We start from the raw sequence: 23,176 nt of genomic DNA on the forward strand, positions 1-23,176 counted from the left end.
TGTTTTGTAGACTATCGCAAAACCAAGTAACTTATAGCTTAATGATTTTGACCTTAACATGTCTTTTAAAAAATTAATAACTGCTTTTGTTCAAGCCAAAATAAAAACAAATAACTTTCTCCAGAAGAAAAAAATATTATCAGACATACTTTGAAAATGTCCTTGCTCTGTTATACATCATTTGGGAAATATAAAAAAAGGAAAGAAAATTCAAAGGGGGGCTAATAATTCTGACTTCAACTGTATATATATATATAAAATGTATAAATAAAATATTGTATATATATATTACATTTTTTTTCTTAACTTTCAAAAAAAATGTAATTTAGACCATCTATGCATTAAATGACATTTGGTCAAAAAAAATATGTTTTCAGTTATGTTTAGTTTATGTTCAGTTTATGTTCACTTTTAGACAACACATTATTTAAAGTTAAAAAAAATCTATATTTGGTGGGAAAAACCCTGATTTCAAATGAAAAAATGTGTTATTTTAACCAATTGTCAGTTAAAACAAGCTCTAAATTACATTAATTTAAAAACAGGAAATAAATGTTATCAGAATCATTTTTTTACTCAAATCCATACCTAATAACATCAGACAATTTGACTATTTTTCAAGTGGTCTCTTATTTTTCCCCTATAGCAATATACATCCAGCAAATTTTTATTTTTTGTAAGGAAACACTGTTTGCCATTAAACGCAAATTGTCCATTTGACTTCTACAGGTTATTATATATCAAACGCACAACAGATAATTTACAGATAATTTCACCACAAATCCGGATGGCTTTTGTCACTTACATTCCATGATATTTTAGGGCACTGTTTAATGTGTGCCTGTGCTGGGCCAATGTTTTGTGTGTGTGTGTGTGTGTGCGCGCGTGTGTGTGTGTGCAGGAGTGTAGCAGGAAGCAATCAGAGACTGATGGAGGAGCTGGCAGAGCCTTCACGGGTCACCGTGTGCAATAATCACTCCATCCCTGATTCCATCGCCATCACATACAGGAATTCCCTGTCAGTCCACATCACACGACTGATCCCGTATCCCGTGTTCTGTTTCAAAAGACTTAATCTTTCGCAAACGTATCTTCTCTTCACTTCAGCACACAGACATACACACACGTTTTTTTTTTTTTAACACAGGAGACTTTGCATCTCGTTTCTTTCAGTTGTATTCAGCTGTTGAATGTTAGCGGTCATTTACTTGGAGAGAGTTCTGCAATGATGTAACATTTAGTTTACATCTAAACCCCCTATTACCTTGGCAAACATCATTTTGTCTTTAAAATAAACTGTACGTAATGACTTTTAAAGGCTAAAGTATAGGGATATTTTTTCTTATTTGGTTTTTTTGTGGTTTGTTAGATAAATTCAGTAGAGAAATTTTAAAGTTTTGAGTCTTTTACTATTTCTTGTTCAGTAAAATTACAGAGTAATTTAAATTAAATAGGTAAATACCAGCCAAGATTTGTAACCCAAATGGGTTGGTTAATATATTAGAATACCAACATTATGGCTTACACAACCAAACATTTTTTTGAGCTTAATAATTAAAAACACAAAGGACATACATTGAACATGTAACATTGGAATATACTGTAAAAATGCAGGTTTCCACACAATTCACTCATGTTGTCCCAACACAAACTGATTAAGTTAACACTTAACAAATTTATGTGGATTGAACATAAAAAACAACATAAAAAAATAAGTTGTCCTAATGAAATATGAAGAGTTGTGTTGTTTCAGCTTATTTGTAATAAGTAGTTTGAACAAGCAATACATTTTTTTAAGTGCACTGAAAAAAATTGTTCAGAGATGATTCCTTGGATATACAAATTTTTTTAACATTAAGTGGCTGTAAACAATTTATTTGGGCTGAATTTAAGCAAACAAATTAAGTTGAATTTTATTAAATTTGGTTCGTTTGTTTAAATTCAACACAAATAAATTGTTTGCAACAGTTTTGCAGACATATACATATATATAATGTATATAATAATGAAACTATTAATTTGTTGAAGGGATATTTCATCCAAAAATTAACAATTGTTCCAAGCCAGTAAAAGTTTTATTCTTCTGTTGAACACAAAAAAGATATTTGTAGAAACTTGTATAACCAAGCTGTTGTTTATCCCTATTGACATAAATAGTATTTATTTCCCTATTACAGAAGTCAACAATCTTCAAATTGTATTTGTGCGTGTTCAGCCAAATATAAAAAATAAAAATAAATATTTGAATAAAAGTTTGGAACAACTTGAGGGTGAGTAAATGTTTATTTTTTGGATGAACTATCTCTATAAACTGTTGTTTATAGATATGCTTATATCACTTTTAGCAACCTCACATTTTATTTTACGTTTTCCATTACAAACCTGCTTTGATTTATTCAACTGTACTGAAAAAAACAGCATCTCAAAGCTGCATTAATGTGTCATTCAGATGTCATCCATATACAATGGGCTGTCTGTGTGTGAGTATTCTCACTTCTCTTCTAGTGTGCTTGCTCTTGGACAATAGCCAGTAAACTCATCCAAGCTCTTCCTGCAGCTCAGCACAATCCACTCGTGTTCTTGGTCATCTACAAAAAAATAAAAAATAAAATAAAAATACACATTTTAGTAAGGGAAATGCGTTCTAGATTTAAAATCTAAAAGATCTAAAAGAATTAGGTCTTGAAAGTGCACACAGCACACTGGTAAATGAGATTCATTTTTCCCTTTCTGATTGTTTGGTCAAAAATCGAGCTCCAAAAAGGCATGTGTCAAACTCATTCATATGCGGTTAAAGGCAATTTACATTTTTTACGTGCGGGATTAAGACAACAATTATGAAAATTCGCTCTCAGCAGCCCTACTTCACGCGACAATCAATCACTCCCTTTTTTTCCCTTCCCTTCCCAGAGATGATTCCGCAACCGAAAACAGTGGATAATATACTGCTTTTTTAAATGGTTAAAACTGAAAGGAGTTGCTAATTGCGGAGCGCGAGGTAGTTCTGCTGCTGGTGCTGAATGTGAGCGCGCAGCTGCACGCACTTGAGCGCTCACCCCCATGAACGTGGCGAACTGGGCCCATTGTTGAGAACAGGTCTTAAGCTCTCCTCTGATTGTCGATAATTGCGCGCGATGGCCCTAAACGGCCTCTCCACGCGCCTCCCGCTATGGCAAGCCGAAGGTATCGGAAATACACTATTAATCAATCGCGTTTACAATTAAAACGCCGCATTAAACGGCGCTAATACCATTTCAAACGCCGCTAAAAACGCCGTTCTGGTTGCAAACGCCGCAAATAACGCGCGTAAACCTGTAAAAAACGCCGTTTTTAACGCCGTTTTAGTGTTAGTAAAAAGCGCGGCTTATGACGCGTTCCGCTTGCCACAAAACGCCGTTTAAAACGCCGTTTTAACCCCACTGAAACGCGCGTTATGAACGGCGCTTTCCTGAAGTATAATGAGCCACTCCCGCTGATTTCCACAGCCAGTAAGCTTGAGCTGCTCTCACCCAATCAACGATGAACAGAACCAGACAAGACTAATTCACCACTGATCGTGGCACTCTGAACTGATAGCAAATGCTTATTTACAAAGTACCTTTTAACATAGATAGATTCCACGTCTTTATGCTTGTTAATGTTCATTTTAGATAGATGGCATCAGCAGAAATGTATTTTTGGAAGTGCCTTGGCAAAAGTGACCGGGCATGTTGTTGTAACCCTTATTTCTGGCTGTTTACAGACCATTCTCTCCAACGTGGGCATCGCAAATAAACGCTGGATGGGTGATAATTCGTTTCTTTTATTTAATCTGGAGCATCGACATAACATTCACAAACAACATTACAACAGCATTGCATCTGCCGAATTCCTCCACTTCCTTTTTTCCCTCTCTCTCCTGCTTTCCAGTGCGCCTCCCTTAAAGGAGCCGGAGCACAACAATAACTTTCTCAACTAACACATATTAAACATTGTAACAGACATATTGAACGTAAATAGTTTAAGTAGATTCAATAACATTTTTACAGTTAAGTATTAATTAGCAAAATATAAATTAAAATAATGAATGAAATATAAAGTTACATTGACGTTACATTGACATAGCAGGTCTATGCAAACGCAAACTGACTTAATACTATTAGGGCTGGATGGGCAACATCAGTTGGAGGGCTAATGCAGATTTTAGCTCCAGCCCATCAAGCTCCTGCCAGCTTTAGTGGTCTTGAATACGTTGGTTAGCTTGTTTGGGTGCGTTTGATGTGCGTTATAGCAAAACTCCACAATGCCATCCCTGACAGGCCCTGCGCCAGGGGCATTTTAATAGGGCAGACCTTATGACTGATTTTGGACCCTCCTGTTCCTTTCATTTAGGCTATTTGTTCACTTATTTGTTATTACTTTGCATTGCTGCCCAAGTTACTAGCTTAAGGCAGTATAATATATAGGTACTTTTATTGTAGTAGTAATACGCACAGTTTCATTTTTACTGGCTTTATCAATGAAGGTAGTACAACAATACCGTTTATATAAATGCGACAGATCTTTCAGTGCCAAGGGCTTTACATTATTTTAATGTATCCATTTTCTTGTCGGCTTAGTCCCTTTATTAATCCGAGGTCGCCACAGCGGAATGAACCGCCAACTTATCCAGCAAGTTTTTACGCAGCGGATGCGCATGCCCTTCTAGCCGCAACCCATCTCTGGGAAACGTTACATTATTTTATTCTCCTTATTTATTTCCGTTTTATTTCAAATAATAAATGTGTACAGTTTTAGGTAAAGACGTCAAACTATGCATGCAAGCTTACCACGGTTAGACTATTCTATACCGATAAATAAATAGTGAAATCAGCAAAATCATCACGCTTCACGTACACTAAAAAAAGTGTTCACGTAGCCGTACCCAACCAATATAAATGAGAAAAAGTTAAATGTTACAATAATGTCATTGTAAAAAAAAATAGTAGCTATTTGTGTTAATTAGTTAAATTTTAAAGCATTAGTGTAGACAGAAAAATACCTTAAAAAGATAGCTACCTAAATTCACAGTTATTACCGAGAGAATTGGTTAAATTTTGGCATGAATAACACGCAACTCTAGACTATATACCTTTTTTATAATTTTAAAGGTAAACATAAAGATTTATGTTAGGTTATGATAAGTGTGCAGTTGTCCGCTTTGCAAATGTAAAAACACCATCATGAACCATAGGCAGTTTGCATGTTCTCCCTGCGTTCGCGTGGGTTTCCTCTGTGTGCTCCGGTGTCCCCCACAGTCCACATGCGGTACATGTGAATTGAGTAGGCTAAATTGTCCGTAGTGTATGAATGTGTGAGAATGAGTGTTTGTGGATGTTTCCCAGGGTTGCGGCTGGAAGGGCATCCGCTGCGTAAAAACGTGCTGGATAAGTTGGCGGTTCATTCCGCTGTGGCGACCACGGGTTAATAAAGAGACTAAGCCGACAAGAATATGAATGAACGTTCTTTCTGTGTGGGATGTCTTGTGGGGGAAAACGGAGCATCCGGAAACCCACGCCAACACGAAAAAAAACATGCATCTCCACACAGAAATGCCAACTGACCCAATTCTGATCTGTCGACCAGCGACCATCTAGCTGTCCGAATTGTGCTGCGCCACCGTGACGCCTATTTATTAATTTATTTGCAAAATTACCTGTGGCTAAATTTTATTTAATAATTAAAAATTAAGATTAACGACGCTCCAGTCAAACGTTTAAATTTAAATAGCAGTTTTTTATCCAATGCATTAATTAAAGATTACAAAACAATTCTAAATGTTTTATTTAAAAATTGTAAAAACTGCTTGATTATTTAATCATTTGGTAAAATTAAATACAGATTAACACGTTAAATATTTAATTTATAACAATACTTTTTTTTTTAAAAATCACACAAAACACAAAAGTTAAGAATCATAAGTATTTAGCCTGGTCATTTATTGTAAAATATAACAATGTATATGAAACGCATATATCGGTCTTCTTGTTTACATTTAAATAAAATAAAATAGTGAAAATAATTAATTAATTTAATTGAATGTGCATTCATCTAAATTAAAGTTATTATTATTATTATTATTATTATTATTATTATTATTATTATTATTATTATTATGTCTTCACGATCTAACGAGCTACAATAACCACTTGTTTTAGAAATTTGCCTTTTTGTCCTACATCAAAGAGCATCAAAATGGAACACAAAAAAACAGCAAAAATGCAACGATCCTGAAGAGCATAAACAGCAAGCAAACCTTTTTTAAAAGACACAGGTGTTTAGTGCAAACTGCGTGAGCTCACCCTCAAGAGTAAAGGCGGGGCTCCTTACTGCATAATCAGATTGTTGTCTTAGTCTGCTACAATGACTGTATTTTTTTTTATTTCTCTTTAAAATAACTGGCTGCTAAAATATTTTAAATAAACGACAATACAACGAAATCATGTTTAAAAAACATTTTAGGGTCAATAATAGCCTCCTTGAGTTTTTTTTTTTTATTGTAACAAATCACTATAAAATGACTTAATTAATCCTACCATAACTTTACCCTATAATTAACCTATAGTTAAGTTTTTAAAGTGCACTTTAAACTGATATATTAAAAATATCTAGTATTAAAATAGTTATTAAAACTATTATGTTAGAAATGTGATATAAAGAGAGTGTCAATATATACTGACACTCTTTTTTACTGACCAGAATTCTATTGCATATAACAATTAGGAATATATATCAACATATTTTATGATGTTATTACCTTAAATTGTGATATTTTTGTTAATACAGTCTATGTGTATGAGTTAGCAGGTGGTTCAGTAGCTGCTAACTCATACTCATACATACGCTGCACCTCACTTTCACTTCGCAAACGGGAGAGCACGATTTTTTCGCAGAACTTGCTGTTTTAAAAGACAGAAACAGTTTAAACAGCCTAAACGCAGATGTTAGGCATTATTTAATATATTATTACAACATTTAATTATTTTAAGACTTTAGATGACATTGATGTTTGTAATTATTTTGAACGCATGGAATAACACTATTTTTGTACGCTAAATCCAGCACCGCCCGCTCCTTTCCCAATAATGTCAAGACACAGATGCATTGCTTACTGTCAAAGACAATATTTTTTCGTTATGACATAATTCGTTTCCTTTTTAATTTAAATATTTCATTGAAATCTAAATGTAATAAAACACATCAGCACCAAGGAAAAATCAGACGCTCAAAACATAATCTATAAAATTGCAAATATATGTCAAAAGATTGTGAGACAATACATTTGGTGAAGCATTAGGCTAATTAAATCCTCACTTTCCACTGACTGAAAATCATCCTCCCGCACAGCTGAGTGGACAGGCTCAAGCAAAAATATATATTTTTCTTAGAAAAAAAATATTTAAAAAAAAAATTTCGTATAGTTTTTCTCTTTGTTTCAATAATTTTGATGTTCAGTTATTTTCTAGAGAAAATATAAGAACGAATAACATTTGAGATGCTTCAAATCCGCTATATGCTTCAACAATGCCGAATCACTAATTCGGTTGTCAAAATAAATAAAATAAATAAAAATTAATAAAAAATTTTATTATTCTAGCCTAAATAACATTAATATTATACTAATGTTATAACATTAAAGTGAAATATTCAGTATCAGAGAAGCCTGTATTAAACTGTTTTCCATGTTGTACCGGTCAATTACAATTTAATTAATTTAATCAAATAATTTATGCGCAGGACAGGCGTTTACAAGTTCGTATTCGCAACAGCACTGAACATGCCCACATTACCATACTCAGTTGAAAGGTGAAATAACTCAAACTCCTTGTGAGAATGGAGATGTCTGCTTATTTAAGCCAGTCTGTAAAATAAAATTCCATGCGAGATTACTGCGCAGCAGCTGGATCTAATCTGTCTGATGAAACGAGACAATTTCCATGGCTCATGTGCTAATAATGAGACTGTCTCCACTCCGTGCAGGGGATCATATTTGTCTAATTAGATTTACACTCAAATGTCTAAATTAAGTTTTTCTGTTTTAAAGAGCATTTACTCATTTTGAACCTTGTATTAAGCAATAGTAATCTGAATGGTAATTTTTGCGGAAAAACGCTTTAAAACACACAAACGCACACCTTTATTTGTTGTCATTCTTTCTTGCTTTGAATATATCACACACCGTTTAATCAGTTATCAGTTTAAATTATGTAATAAATAAATAAATGAATAAATAAATAAAAATAAATAAATAAATAAATAAAAACCAGCATTAATTTGCTCCCTCATGTTGGGTACAGTGCGTACTGCAGGCCCCACTGCACATATACAGACCCATGTCACAGACACATTTTTTTACTAAATAACCTAGACTATACTATAAAGTAAGACCTTGCCTCTTCAGAAAGAATTTGGAGAGATGAGGTTCCCGCGTCAGTACAGGTGCACACACGCAGCAGCAGAGGCGCACTCAACTCACACGGGAGAAAACTGTACTAGTTAACATAAAGACTAGCAGCCTAATTCATTACATGATTTGGTAAACTAATTCTTTGAATACAACTCTCTTGAGCTCTAAAAGGAAAAAAAATGCAAAAAAAAAAAACGTGCTGTTAAATTAATATTAGCAGAGACGCAACTGCCAGTCATTTGTACATCAGGTTTTTTTTTCATATTGGAGTAGCCTAATAAAATGTTTAGTGGGACACTGCACATTATCACAGTAAGCTACACTATAATTAATATTTAAATGTATTATATTCATTATTATTAACATTATTAAAATTAAACTTAAATTGACATAACGCAGAACCCTTTTAAATGTTTGCTTTCATTTTGACATAGCTAAAGCGCATTAACAGTTGTGAAAGAAACATCCCATTATGCAGCAACAGTCAAGTTAGGGCACTTAAAAATGCCTTTTGCGTTTAAATGGAACATACGAAAATATATTTTAGGCCTATTTTAACAGCTAAAATACAGTTATCATATCGATATTGTTTTGATAGCTCATGGCCCTAAATAAAGAAAATGTAACCTGAAAACAAGCTATTACAATAGGCTTAGCAAATAAATAAAATCAAAAAATAAAACATAATGGTTTATGATGGCGTTTTTACAAATGCCAACCGGACAATATCAAGAAAAGAAACCACACTTATTATAGCCTAACATAAATCTTTACTTTTACCTTTAAAACTATGAAAAAAAAGTTATATACTCAGGTGAGTTACCTGCGTGTTATGTATGACAAAATTTAACCAATTCTCACGGTAATAACTAAATGTATCTTTTTTTAGGTATTTTTCTGGCTAATGCCTTAAATGTAACTAAGTAACACAAATAGCTACCGTTTTTTTATTTTTTTAAATGACATTTATATTGGTTGGGTAAGGCTACGTGAAGCGTGATGACTTCCCAGCTAACATAAGACCAGCGGGCCACTGGCGGCCCGCCGGCGGCAAAGTCGGCGGTCCACCGGCAGGCGCCGTCCGCGGTCCACCGGCAATTTCCTCATCGTTATTCCAGCGGCCCACCAGCGGCTGCCGCCGCTTTTCCGACGGTGGTCCGCCATCGGATCGCTGGTTTTAAATAAGTGTTAGCTGGCGGCCCACGGTCGGTCCACAGGTCATTTTTAAATATTGTTTTAGCCTGTACAATTGCATTTAATATTAATTTGTCCAATAATTAAATCAAGTACAAAATACTTAATCATTATAAAATTTATTCATAATACTACATAACGAGCATACGTTAAACACTTAGATTATGGTGAATTGTTTCAAAAACACATACGTTAACAAATATAACAAAATAAATATAAAATGCATATAAACTACATAAAATTACGCTTTACAGTAGTTTCATTAGTTAATGTTAAAGGGTTAAATATGAACTAAGTATCACCAATACTTGTACAGCATAATTAATGTACAGCATTTACTAATGCATTAATAAAATCCAAACTCATGCTTGTTAACTTTAGCTTATAAATTGTGAATTAAAATGAAAAAACAATGAACAACTTTTTTACCATTTACCAACATTAGCAAAGATGAATAAATACTGTAATAAATGCATTGGTTACGTTAGTAAATACATTAACATTAACTAATACATACAACCTTATTGAAAAGTGTTACCCATACAACAATAAGTTTGTCTATAATAAAAAGACAAACTTTGAGACTTATCATTATATATAAAAATAAACTATAAAAAACATTATAACATTATAAATTTTTTTATTATTTATAATTTAACATTATTATAATTATTTATTATAATATATTATAACATTAATATAACATTTAACATTAATATAAATAACATAAAAAATAATTACATTGTGAATAAATATTAACATATTACAATAAATGTAAACATTATTATTACAAAATCAAACTGTAAAATATCTGGAAGTTATTAAGAACTACACTGGGGCAGCACAGTGGCTCAGACTGTCACCTCACAGCAAAAAGGTTGGTGGTTCAAGTCCCGGTTGGGTCAGTTGGCATTACTGTGTGGAGTTTGCATGTTCTCCCTGTTTTGGTGTGGGTCTCCACCACAGTCCAAACACATGCGCTATACTGTGTAGGTGAATTTGAACATTGTGTAGAAGTGTCTGTGAATGCGAGAGTGTATGGGTGTTTCACAGTGCTGGGTTGCAGCTGAGAGGCCATTTGCTGTGTAAAACATATGCCAAAGTAATATCCAGATTCTTCCGCTGTGGCGACCCCTGATATTAAGCTGAAGGAAAATGCAGTTTCTTTTGTCTGCCCCCTCATGATTAGCAGATCCTAATAAAAATGTCTTGGAGGCTCCCTTCCGCTGTCTCTCTTGTAGCAGGCTTCTTTCTTATCCTGAAATAACAGAATCATCAATCATCATTTTTGTCCATCATCAGTAACTAGGTCACTATAAACAATAATGTTTGTATTTTTATTGTCTTTTATTGGACATCAAGACTGAATTGATTTGATTGATTAAATTAATTTACAGTTAAGTAACACTAAAATATGTTTACAGTTTAAAATAATAATTTTCAATGTCAATACATTTTAAAATGTATTTGGTAACATTTTATTTTGATGGTCCATCTGAGTATTAGTAGACTGTCTGCTTAATATCTGCTGATACTGCTCCTTCAACAGACATTAAACTGACAAGAAAAAAACTTTGCAACTACATGTCAACTTACACTAACCCAACCTAACCACAACCCTAACCTAACAGACAACTTATAATCTAATAAGAATTAGTTGGCATGTAAATGCAGTATAACTTAAACTCAACAAACGGACCCGCAAAATAAAGTGTGACCATGCAATTTATTAATGTGAGGTCAAAGCTGATTTGTCAGCATTATTACTCCAGTGTCAGAGGACTCTTCAAAAATCATTCTAATAGGATAATTTCCTGCAGGTTATTAATATTAACATTAATATATATTACTAACAGATCTGCACAAAACACCACAGTCCTTAGCAAATATTTAATGGTGCATGCTGTTTATGTGCAAATTAAGCTTACATGAGTTTTTAAAATAACATGTAAAGTGAAACCTCTAATAAGATTGTAAAGCAATTTGGGTCCACATTACTTTATAGTGCTACATAAATGCTTATAGTATACATTTATTTGCAGCTAAGAATGTCTAAATCATCTTACAGATATGAATGGCAATGATCTGTTTGCAAACATTTAAAATAAGAAATGAAAAACGTCAAAGTGTCAGTCTATTGTAATATCATTTACTACTTCTGATGGATATTTACTTATTGAAGGATATTTGCAGAACAACTGTAAAGAGTCAGTAAAAAAATTGACAAATCAACATGTCAAAATTGAAACAGTGGCACAGGATTGCAGCCAGGTTCGTAACTTATTCTGTTGTGCTCTGCACTATTTGTATTGTATTGGTATTTTAGAGCTTTTGTGTTTGCAGTGCAATTTAACCACAGTTAAATTCAGAAGTGATCTGGTTGAGGAGAGTTAATGCATGGAATTTTTAACATGGACATCTAGTGCATAAAGGGAACATATCTCAAAGCATTATGAATATTTCAAAATAAATACATTTTGAATTGAAATCTACATCAATTTCCAGATCTTTGTTTTAAAGAACTGCCACTCTGACACACACTGTCATTTGCTCATTACTGTCTGTCAGTCAGTCAAAACTTTACTTACATATAAATATGTTCAGCAGCTGATTGGCTCTAGAACCATTGGGCCCCTTTTAAGATGCTGTTGAAAACAAAAGAAAAAGAGAAAAAAGACATGACATAAATAAATATGAGTTGTTCATCATGCATGTACCAAAAAAATTATATTAATTTTTGGGCTTAAGAATGAGTTTAAGTGTAAGGGACCTAAAAATATATATTTTAAATGTGAATCCTAAAATGTAATTCATGGCTGTAATTTAAAGCTGAATTTTCAGCAACATTATTTAAATCTTATGTCACTTTATCCTTCAGAAATCATTCTAAGATGTTGATTTAGCATTTAAGACTGAACTAATATGTTGATTATCAAATGGTGCTGATTTGCTGTTTAAGAAACATTTCTGATTATTATGAATGTTAAAAACAGATGTGATGGCAAATACTTGTGTAAGCTATTTTCTTTTTTTTCCAGGATGTATTGTTTATTGTTGAATAGACCCTAGACCTTAAACGGTCATGTATACTACTGCAGTCAGTGAGATTTTTTAAGAAATGCATACTTATTAAACAAGGATGCATAAAACTGATCAGAAAAGAGTTAACATTTTTGATTCAAATACTGTTCAATTTAAACTTTCTATTCATTAATGAATTCTGAAATAACAAAACATAATAAAAATAAGAAATATTGCTTGATCAGCAGCAAATTATAAATACAATATTACATTTTGGACTGGAGCACTGGTGCTGTAAATTCAGCTTTGAGAAAAGCAAAGTAAAAATTTGTTTAAAACCACTCATTTACGTTTGCATGTCAAAACCTTAAAATAACTGCAATCAAGACATGTATCAGATGCATGATAATATAGGGATTTATTATGAAAAATGCAAATGAATCTATTTAACAATTAATTATGGTCTTACCTGTGTTTCCTCCATCTCTGTGATCAGCTCCCTTCATCTTGGCTCTTCTATTTTGTTGTAGGGGCAATTTTGTCACTCCTGAAACAACAGAGCACTTTTTGAAATCAATATTAGTTTACATTACTGTGAAATATCAAAGTAAGTTAACACATGTGTACTAACTTTAACGTTTTAATTTGCTCTCCTTGACAGTAAAGTGCATATTTTAGGATAAATAAAGTAGACTACCTCCAATAAAACATTGACAAACCTCTCATGTACACATAAAGATGTAATTAAATGCCAAAACTTGAATAAACAAGAGCTAGTAGCCTAATGCTAACGTTTCCTCTGCTAAGATGCTAACGGACTTTTTCCAAAGACACAACCGTCTCTATAAAATACATATTCAACTGAAACATGTCAATTGTCAGTAAGAAAGGTGTCGGAAACAGTTGTATGTAACATTTGCATGATTTTAGCGACTTAACTTACCTGAAATTAGTGAAAACTGCCGCATGAGAGAAGTGCTGTTGACGGTCAGGGGTCGTGTCGTGTCGTGTCGTTGCTCCATTTCCATGACAACGCTCTCTGCTGCAGTGCTGGAATAAGGCTCGGTAATGCACACTTTAAAGTAATGCAGCCTGAACGCAGCATTTACATAAACATTTAAACAATTTAAAAACAATTTAAATAATGGCATTTAATTTTAAATCTTGATTTTTAAACGTATTTTTTTGTGTTATGCTGATTTCACTATACCGGTATAGAATATAGTCTAACCGGGTTAGCTTGCATGTGTGGGCATAGTTTGATGTCTTTACTTAAAACTTTTAACACTTATTATTTGAAATAAAACGAAAATAAATAAGGAGAATAAAATAATGTAAAGCACTTGTTTGGCGCTGAAAGATCTGTCTCATTTATATAAACAGCATCGTTGCACTACCTAATTCATTGATGTAATAATGAAACTGTGCGTATTATTATTACTATAAAAGTATATTATACTGCCTTAAGTCAGTAACTTGGGCAGCAATGCAAAGTAATAACAAATAAGTGAACAAATAGCCTAAATGAAAGGAACAGGAGGGTCCAAAATCAGTCATAAGGTCTGCCCTATTAAAATGCCCCTGGCGCAGGGCCTGTCAGGGATGGCATTGTGGAGTTTTGCTATAACGCACATCAAACGCACCCAAACAAGCTAACCAACGTATTCAAGACCACTAAAGCTGGCAGGAGCTTGATGGGCTGGAGCTAAAATCTGCATTAGCCCTCCAACTGATGTTGCCCATCCAGCCCTAATAGTATTAAGTCAGTTTGCGTTTGCATAGACCTGCTATGTCAATGTAACGTCAATGTAACTTTACATTTTATTCATTATTTTAATTTATATTTTGCTAATTAATACTTAACTGTAAAAATGTTATTGAATCTACTTAAACTATTTACGTTCAATATGTCTGTTACAATGTTTAATATGTGTTAGTTGAGAAAGTTATTGTTGTGCTCCGGCTCCTTTAAGGGAGGCGCACTGGAAAGCAGGAGAGAGAGGGAAAAAAGGAAGTGGAGGAATTCGGCAGATGCAATGCTGTTGTAATGTTGTTTGTGAATGTTATGTCGATGCTCCAGATTAAATAAAAGAAACGAATTATCACCCTGGTATCCAGCGTTTATTTGCGATGCCCACGTTGAAGAGAATGGTCTGTAAACAGCCAGAAATAAGGGTTACAACAACATGCCCGGTCACTTTTGCCAAGGCACTTCCAAAAATACATTTCTGCTGATGCCATCTATCTAAAATGAACATTAACAAGCATAAAGACGTGGAATCTATCTATGTTAAAAGGTACTTTGTAATAAAGCATTTGCTATCAGTTCAGAGTGCCACGATCAGTGGTGAATTAGTCTTGTCTGGTTCTGTTCATCGTTGATTGGGTGAGAGCAGCTCAAGCTTACTGGCTGTGGAAATCAGCGGGAGTGGCTCATTATACTTCAGGAAAGCGCCGTTCATAACGCGCGTTTCAGTGGGGTTAAAACGGCGTTTTAAACGGCGTTTTGTGGCAAGCGGAATGCGTCATAAGCCGCGCTTTTTACTAACACTAAAACGGCGTTAAAAACGGCGTTTTTTACAGGTTTACGCGCGTTATTTGCGGCGTTTGCAACCAGAACGGCGTTTTTAGCGGCGTTTGAAATGGTATTAGCGCCGTTTAATGCGGCGTTTTAATTGTAAACGCGATTGATTAATAGTGTATTTACGATACCTTCGGCTTGCCATACCCCGCCACTTCTACCTGGCTCCCGCGCGCGGCAATTGAGACTTTTCCAGCACGCGACCGGTCCTTTCTGCGACAGCTGCATGCTAACGGCTCACTCGCACCTCAGGCTCTCCACATGGAGGTCACACTCGAGAGGAACATTTCATCACTATTTTAAACCAATTAATACCTCCGTGGACGCTTCGACCAATGGCTGATGGACAAGGTCGGTCTACAATTACGCATTTGGCAAATGGACCGAGTTCGCACGGTTATATTTGTGCAAAATTAGCGCCTCGGTACTTATTGTTTGCCTGGCATTCATGCTCTTGCTGAATTCATAGGCTAATACAATACTATTTCAGAGCACACGTGTCACTCACATCAAATCTGCTGCAAATAAATCCTCCCGCGTATCAGTTTGTCGGGGGCTGAAAGGGCTTGCAAATAGTTACTTTTGACGTGATTTACATGACAATGGTACTTCAGTCTGAAAAGCATAACAGGTAACTTAAGTCTGCATATCCACATGCAGACACGAGGGCAGTCTTGGAAAACTTACATCCCTCATAAAAATGCAGTCATTTATTGTAAATTCTATAGTGTTTTTGTACCATATACAGTGTTTAAAATTAATCTGTTGTGGTAATTCTATAGTTGCAGTGGTAATATAACAAATTACCCAAATACCGCACTAGTTTTCAACAATTAAACTAATCCATCAGTTTACTACAATTATTAGTACAGTTTATGAGTTTACTAGTTTATACAGTGCTGTGGCATTTATGAGCAAAGTGATGTAAATAATAGATAGCCTACACTTTACTGGTTCATAGTGGTTCATAAACACTATAATATTTACTATAAATTACTTTAGTATTTTTTTAATGTGGGACCACACATATATGGCCTACTATACCAAACGTTTACCTTATAACTTAAAGGAAAAAAGCACAACAACCTAAATATTATTCCTATGGTAAAATTAGTTATGGGCGAGGCAGTGGCGCAGTAGGTAGTGCTGTCGCCTCACAGCAAGAAGGTCGCTGGGTCGAACCTCGGCTCAGTTGGCGTTTCTATGTGGAGTTTGGATGTTCTCCCTGCCTTCGCGTGGGTTTCCTCCAGGTGCTCCGGTTTCCCCCACAGTCCAAAGACATGCGGTACAGGTGAATTGGATAGGCTAAATTGTCCGTAGTGTATGAGTGTGTGTGTGAATGTTTCCCAGAGATGGGTTGCAGCTGGAAGGGCATCCACTGCGGAAAAACTTGCTGGATAAGTTGGCGGTTCATTCCGTTGTGGTGACCCTGAATTAATAAAGGGACTAAGCCGACAAAAAAATGAATGAATGAATAAAATTAGTTGTTCAACATCTTTGTGCCAAATTACTCCTCATGAAAATTAAACATGGTTTTGCTACAAAAATCAAAACAAAACAAAAGCTTTCTTAAATGATGGTAATAAATCAACCAACGTTTTACTGCACCAACCATGGTTTTTGAAACTGTAGACACAAATTTCTTAAGGATCCTCATAAGTAGAAGTCCTTAAGGTCCCTTAGTTTGGACAAGTTTTCCACAATCCTGGGGATTTTTATTAATGTGCTATTTTAACCACATACCTATTTTGTCTATTAAATATTTTTTTTATGTAAATCTTTAGAGTTGCTGCTATGTCCAGTAACCATAAATAACTGGAAGAGTCATTCATTCATAAGTCATTCACAATTGCACATTCATTGTGGGAACTCTGTTTAAAAAGCTGTCTTAGCCCTCATACTTGCTAAAAGTCTGCTGAAATCAATCTCTCTGAATTTCCGTAACCTATATAACCATCTATTTGTTTTCATTACTAATGTGTAGTTTCTTATTCTTGGCCTTTTAAAATTAAGACTTTACCCATACTGACTTATTTCCTTTTTCTAGTCTTTTCAACTAATGTGAAAGTCTGATTTTACTTTAACAATACTTTCTGTTTTTTTTTTCTAAAATTGAATTGAGATATATTGAGCATGTATTTTGTTCACAGACTTTAAAGTAACAATCTTCCTTCATTTAATTGATCCTCCTTTCCTCATGCTCATTTTGAGCTCTCGTTCAGGTGGTAAATATGATCTTCCACAATCAAAGCCCAGAAGTCAGAAGGGAACCAGTAATGGCGCCTTGTTAAAAGGTGTTTATCTTTATCCCTAAAATACAATCAAATGGAAAAGTGCTTCCTTCCAAACAGAGCCATGCTTTAAATTAATGGCTTTCGGATCTTCCAAGGCTCAAGCAGCTGCGCAAGTGTATCCCTGCCAGGTAGATGATCACTTCCTGTCAAAGTTTGATGTTTTCTTACAAAGTGACTTTTTCATTTGTGGTGAGATTTTTTTTATTAACTCAAAGCTGTAGCAAAAAGCAGGAAACCCCTGCAAAACATATGGGATTAGCTTCTGGCACAAGTTTATATAGTTACCAAGCAACAGGAACTTAAGCCAGACAAAAGTCAGTGTTAATATTTAAAAATCATAAACTCGATTCTACAAATATATATTAGGACAAACCAATATATGCCAACAACATTTAGAATTTAACTGAATATAAATTACATCCTCACATGATAACTAAAGTTTGTGCCTAGCTGATAATAAACAGCCGAAATCTCCCTCACACTTGCAGACAGTAAATAACTACCTAGCTCTTATATTAATGCCCTAAAATCCAGCCAGAACACTTCAGCAATCTAATAACAACCCCCTGGCAACCACGCACATGGTGAAGATGTGTGCAAGAGCAATCACTACTTAGAAAACTACAAAAGTCACTTAGTGCTATGAAAATAAACAGTGCATAGTTCTAAATATGGTCTATACATTATTATGTCTTGACAGGTCAAACAAATTTAATTACTGTAAATGGAGTGTATCAGCCTTCTTTGCTCTTTTACAATGTTATTAAAGCTGGTTGTAAACAGGATTTCCAATTCCATCATATACTGAAAGCCTGCCTGTTTGGTTTCAGGTAGTTAAACACGACCAAGGGACCCTAAGTAGATCCTAAAACCTCTAATCCTGCAACCTCTGATGGGTAAAGGCTCATTACAAATGTTCTATGTAATAACAGAGGCTTTAGTGCCACCCCCGTTCATGTTTCAAAGCCTTCCCAATCAGGAAGGAATCTCTTACAACAGTCTTCCAGGCAAACCTTATGCTTTCCTCCAGTCTAGGAATCAGCTAAAGGAGAAAAGTGTAATGATAAGGAGTAGGGGTGTCAAAATTAATTGTTTCTTTGATGCATCGTGATTAGGAAGAGGACAATTCGTTATCAGTTTAGTAACCGACCATAACCTTTTACGATGTACTTACCGTTTTCTCATGACATTTATCACTTTAACATACTATGGCAAGGGAGGCTAGACATGTATGCGAGTAATTTAAAATGCTCCAACTACTTTAAAAGCCTAAATCTGGGCACATTTTGCTGGTTGTGAGTGTGCTGGGACAGTCTTCAACTGGCATTGAAGATACAGTCAAACCCTTATGTCACTGCTAAGCGCACACTGTAAAAAGGTCCACCTGTCCCAGTCACAGTGCAGTAAAACAATGCTGAACATGTTATCACTTATTTGATACATTCAAAAAGCATATATTTAACTACTGGTATGAGATAATTGTACACGTGAGGTAAAATTGAAAATTGAGGATGCAGTGCATAGTAAATCATCATGATATTAAACTGATGATATTATAATCGTAAGAGAATAAGGAGATGGAAGGATTTGACTATTAATTAAAATAGTTTTTGACATCATTCAAAATATGGGTCGTGCTTATATAAGATGCTATCTGATGCAAGGGTGTTGATGGCTAATAGTTGACTAAATGGTCCAAATCTAAAGAACCCATTCCCAAGTCTATAAGAGGTGAAAGTTATATCACTTTAATCACAACTTTTTAAAACACTAGGCATCATATACAAAAAATTGGACAATATTACACTTAACAACTGCCTACATTGAAGAAACAAATCTACACTTTTCATCCTGTGTTTTTAGGTTGTGCCTGTAAGAGCTAATATTGTCTAACCAGAAGCAAGCAGTATGCATCAAATGTATGGGCATCATCGTTTATAATACATTTTATTGTATTTATTACATCCAGTTTAGACACCAGGTTTTCATGCAAACTCACTTTTCATGGCAAACTCAAGCAAAAGCTTGACTTGTATTTAGGATACTCTTGGCTGATGAAAACAAACATCAATGTACATGAGCTGATTGCAGGTACATGTTAAAATGCCCCTGTTTTGTGTTGCGAGAAAGTAAGCCAAGTGATGTGGACATATAAAGATTGCAGTGGGAGTTTAAGGTAAGTGACATAAGTTAATAAGGCATGTTATACACTACAATATGTTCTAAAATATATATCGTCCAACTGGATGGAATTATTGTCTGAAGCTAGAAAAAAAAGGGGGGAGCGTGTGCCCATCATAAACTATGTGATTCTGCTGTAGACTGGCTTTGAATTTTGGCAAGTAGCGTTGATTCTTCCAGCCTGCAAATCAAAGCAAAAATTTGGGCAAACTTTTGCAGTGTATTCTAGTGTTCGAAATATAACAGTACACATCTCCTTGACAAGCTGCAAGATTTGAGGAACCACTCATCTCTGCTACATAAACAGTTTCATGCCAGTGTTGAATATTTGGGGTTAGTGGTTTGAAACAGACAATAGAGAAGAACAAACACCACTAACTATGTATTTGCTGTTATTTTGGTCATTTAAATGTTTTATGGTCATATAATTTATTTATTTTTTTGAAAAGACAAGCCTTATAGCTTTATATTATGAAGTATATTTCATAATAGTAGTTATTATATGAAGTATACAGTTACTGCATTTTGGTGTTTAGACTGAGGACAAAGAGGAGAAGAAGTTGGTCGACTTGGGCAGAATAGGACATTTGAAGGAGACCGGCTCAGCCACATGCCCATCTCAAGGGGCTGTCCTACATGATACTCCAGCAACCACTTGTAATAAGCCACACTCTCTGATTTGATAAGACCACTCTGTTAAGATTCTTCAGGGCTTCCTTCCATCTGCTTTTCTGGTGCTCTCCAACTAGCTTTAGAGTTGGCTTACTGCCTGGGCATTTCCGCATGCCTTCCTGTCCAGCCTGGTCTGCTGTTGCTGCTTGGGATTGCCACCCCCGATCATGCCTGTCTCCTGGATCCTGCTGTTTCACTGCTCCACAACTGTAGTTGGACTTGTCCCTCTTTCCTCTCCTCCCAAAAACATCCTCCCGCAGGGAACGTGGTTCCTCTTCGCATGCCTTTTCAGCGTCTGCGCCCTCTGTGATCCTCTATCCTGGAGGGAAGCTACTGGCAATAAATTCTGTCTTCACACCCATTTTGACAAATGTACCGTCACCTCCAGGTGATAAAAATAAATCCATAGGAGGCACAATATTCCATACTGTAATACTCCAATGTAAGAGTTGCCATATATTAAAGAGCAGATGTACGATAAAATAGGAATTCCTGCTCCATGGTACATCATGGTAGGCTTGTTACTCTATTGCCATTGGTTAGAAAACCCACAAATAAATAGCCCACAAATTAGACCCAGGGATTAAAGGAACAGAAATAAAAAAGATATTCAAGGCTTGTATTAAATGGGTTTATAGTGACAAAAATGTTGTGTATTGGGAAACCATTACTTTAAAGTTTCAGTCAATGTTGCTATGTTGAGCAGTCACAACTGGTAACTATGACTTCCATCGTATTCACTTTATTATAAGTGGCTTTGGTTACAAGTCTTCCACTCAGAACATGAATGTAAATGCAAATATAGTCTGTGATGTGGACTCGTTTAGAAGCGGGTGGGCTTGTGGGCTATGGGAGTCATAACCAGGATGTGGTCTAATGTGACAGGTCTATGCTTTTGTGTAAGTCTCGGTCTCTGATGTTTGCTCTCACTTTCCAGCCACATGTGGTAAAGATGTAATCCCAGAGGCCTGGAAATGATCTGATCTGAAGACTGAACATGTACCACATTGACGCAGAAATGACAGTCTGTTTGCTAACCTTGAATAGAGGCATGAAGTGTCTGACACATGTTAATGTGTATAAATAGTTTAGTAATACAAATAACTCCAATATGAAGACATAAATACACATATCGGTGTCCCTATGTTGGATGTCTAATATCAGAACATTGAGAATGATATATTAGTGTGTTATCTAATTGTCTTCAACACTAACAGACTGGCCCTATATATAACACTTTGAGAATGATGGGTGTTTTAATTCTATGGACGTTTAAAATTTTGTAGGAGAGAAATCTGTGTGGGCCTCACGGTGGGTCATAAGAAAAAAAAAACTTAAGACACATTTTATTAGTATCACCACATACTATTCATTTACCATGCACTGATTCTGTTTCTTAACAATATCAATAAACAGTATGCAATTTACTGTTATGAGCTCTGCTTTGTAAAATCTGTGTTGATTTCTCAATACGTAACTATCTTGACATCTGTTCAGGATGTTTCTGTCTTCCTATGTTATAGTAACTGTAGAAGTATGAAATAGACATGCAAGCACACAATCAGACTGTGACGAAAGGTGCGGCTGCAGATTGTGTTGCATATAGTTGCTCTAGACAGTGTTTATGAAATGATACATCTCACAATACTGGAAAATAAAGCAAACTGCCAAATAATTTACAAGCAAAGTTCCAAGCAGATATCTGGATATGGGGCTACACAAGCACAACGACCAAAGATGTATGTATGACACAATATTAATAAAAAACTGAATATATTGTCACTGTTTGACTTATTATATCTTAAGAAATCACAGAAAATATAGTGAAACAATATATGCCTGGCCAATGCTACAATACTTAGATCTTAAATAGCTTTTTAGAGAGCAACATAACACATTATTATGCGCCGTTGCCGTTATAAGTCACTGCATATTTTTGTTGTTGTTGAGTTCTCAACATTAACTTTTAAACTAATTTTTTTTAAAGAAAGCTTTTGTAACATTTTTCGATTGTTTCTTTGTGAGATTAAAGCATAAATCTTCTTAAGAAGGGTAATGAATACAGATAAAAGATTTAGTTTTCTTTAAATAACGTAGTATATACAGTACTTTAACTGTATTCTTTAAATGAATTCAGGTAACACAAGGATTACTAATTCCGCAATGTTTTCTAATCAGTGCTTGGTTTTGTGCTTATAGGGGTCCTGGCCTCATATCTATAAGGCTGACATAATGAATTCATCTCAAATCAGAGATCCGACATTGGGCACTGGAAAATGTGTTTTAAATTTTCCTTGGAAAACAATTCAAATGACTACAGCACAGAGGCATGTCTGGCCAAGAGAACAGACCTACAGATGAGTTATCTTGCAATCTCGCTGCTCAATCTCCAGCCTTACACTATATCTACATGCATTTAGCTAATCCATTTATGCCACTCTAATGCTTGTGGTCTTATGTGTTCCAGGTGGAAAGACCAAAGGCAAAGGTTTGCCAGAACTTCAGATTATGGATTGAGGAATGGATTAGACAAAGAAATATATTGGGATTCCATGGAAAAATTGTGAATGGATCCTCGGAGACTAAATTGCTTTGGCACTGCATAATGCTTCCGCTCACCTGCATTCCTGAGAAAATTGCCATCATAGCCTTTGACGACTCTTGTATTGGGATCATAAAAGCCATCACCAGTGTCATAGCATCCATCAGGAATAACTCGCGGGGGGTCTGGATCGGTTAACTGGGATTCCCCTGTTCAAAGAAGGGGTAAGATTTGTGCTGCTTAGCTAAGAATGATCACACACAATG

General features: G+C 35.1%; 1 protein-coding gene and 1 long non-coding RNA gene across 33 annotated transcripts in view; both read right to left on the reverse strand.

Annotated features, from left to right (window-relative positions):
* The window catches only part of morn5 (MORN repeat containing 5), a 49,116-nt gene that overhangs the window by 22,442 nt on the left and 3,498 nt on the right, over positions 1 to 23,176 (reverse strand). For 24 of the 32 annotated variants that reach the window (XR_015500401.1, XR_015500400.1, XR_015500402.1 and 21 more), the window contains 2 exons: positions 22,988 to 23,119; positions 2,495 to 2,588 (listed from right to left, as the gene is read on the reverse strand). Coding sequence is in view for 8 of the 32 variants with exons in the window: in XM_087269507.1 (XP_087125633.1) it covers positions 20,562 to 20,698; positions 22,988 to 23,119 (269 nt within the window). In the remaining 24 variants the exon portion in view is untranslated. 32 annotated transcript variants of the gene reach the window in all.
* On the reverse strand, positions 9,723 to 13,668 carry LOC147841970 (uncharacterized). Its single transcript, XR_015500786.1, has 4 exons — positions 13,584 to 13,668; positions 13,110 to 13,187; positions 12,208 to 12,264; positions 9,723 to 10,877 (listed from the first exon to the last, which is right to left on the reverse strand). It is a non-coding gene; the product is annotated as an uncharacterized LOC147841970 (long non-coding RNA).

This window comes from Danio rerio, chromosome 10 (assembly GCF_052040795.2).
Source record: "Danio rerio strain M-AB ecotype USA chromosome 10, GRCz13ab, whole genome shotgun sequence".
NCBI classification, from domain to species: domain Eukaryota; kingdom Metazoa; phylum Chordata; class Actinopteri; order Cypriniformes; family Danionidae; genus Danio; species Danio rerio.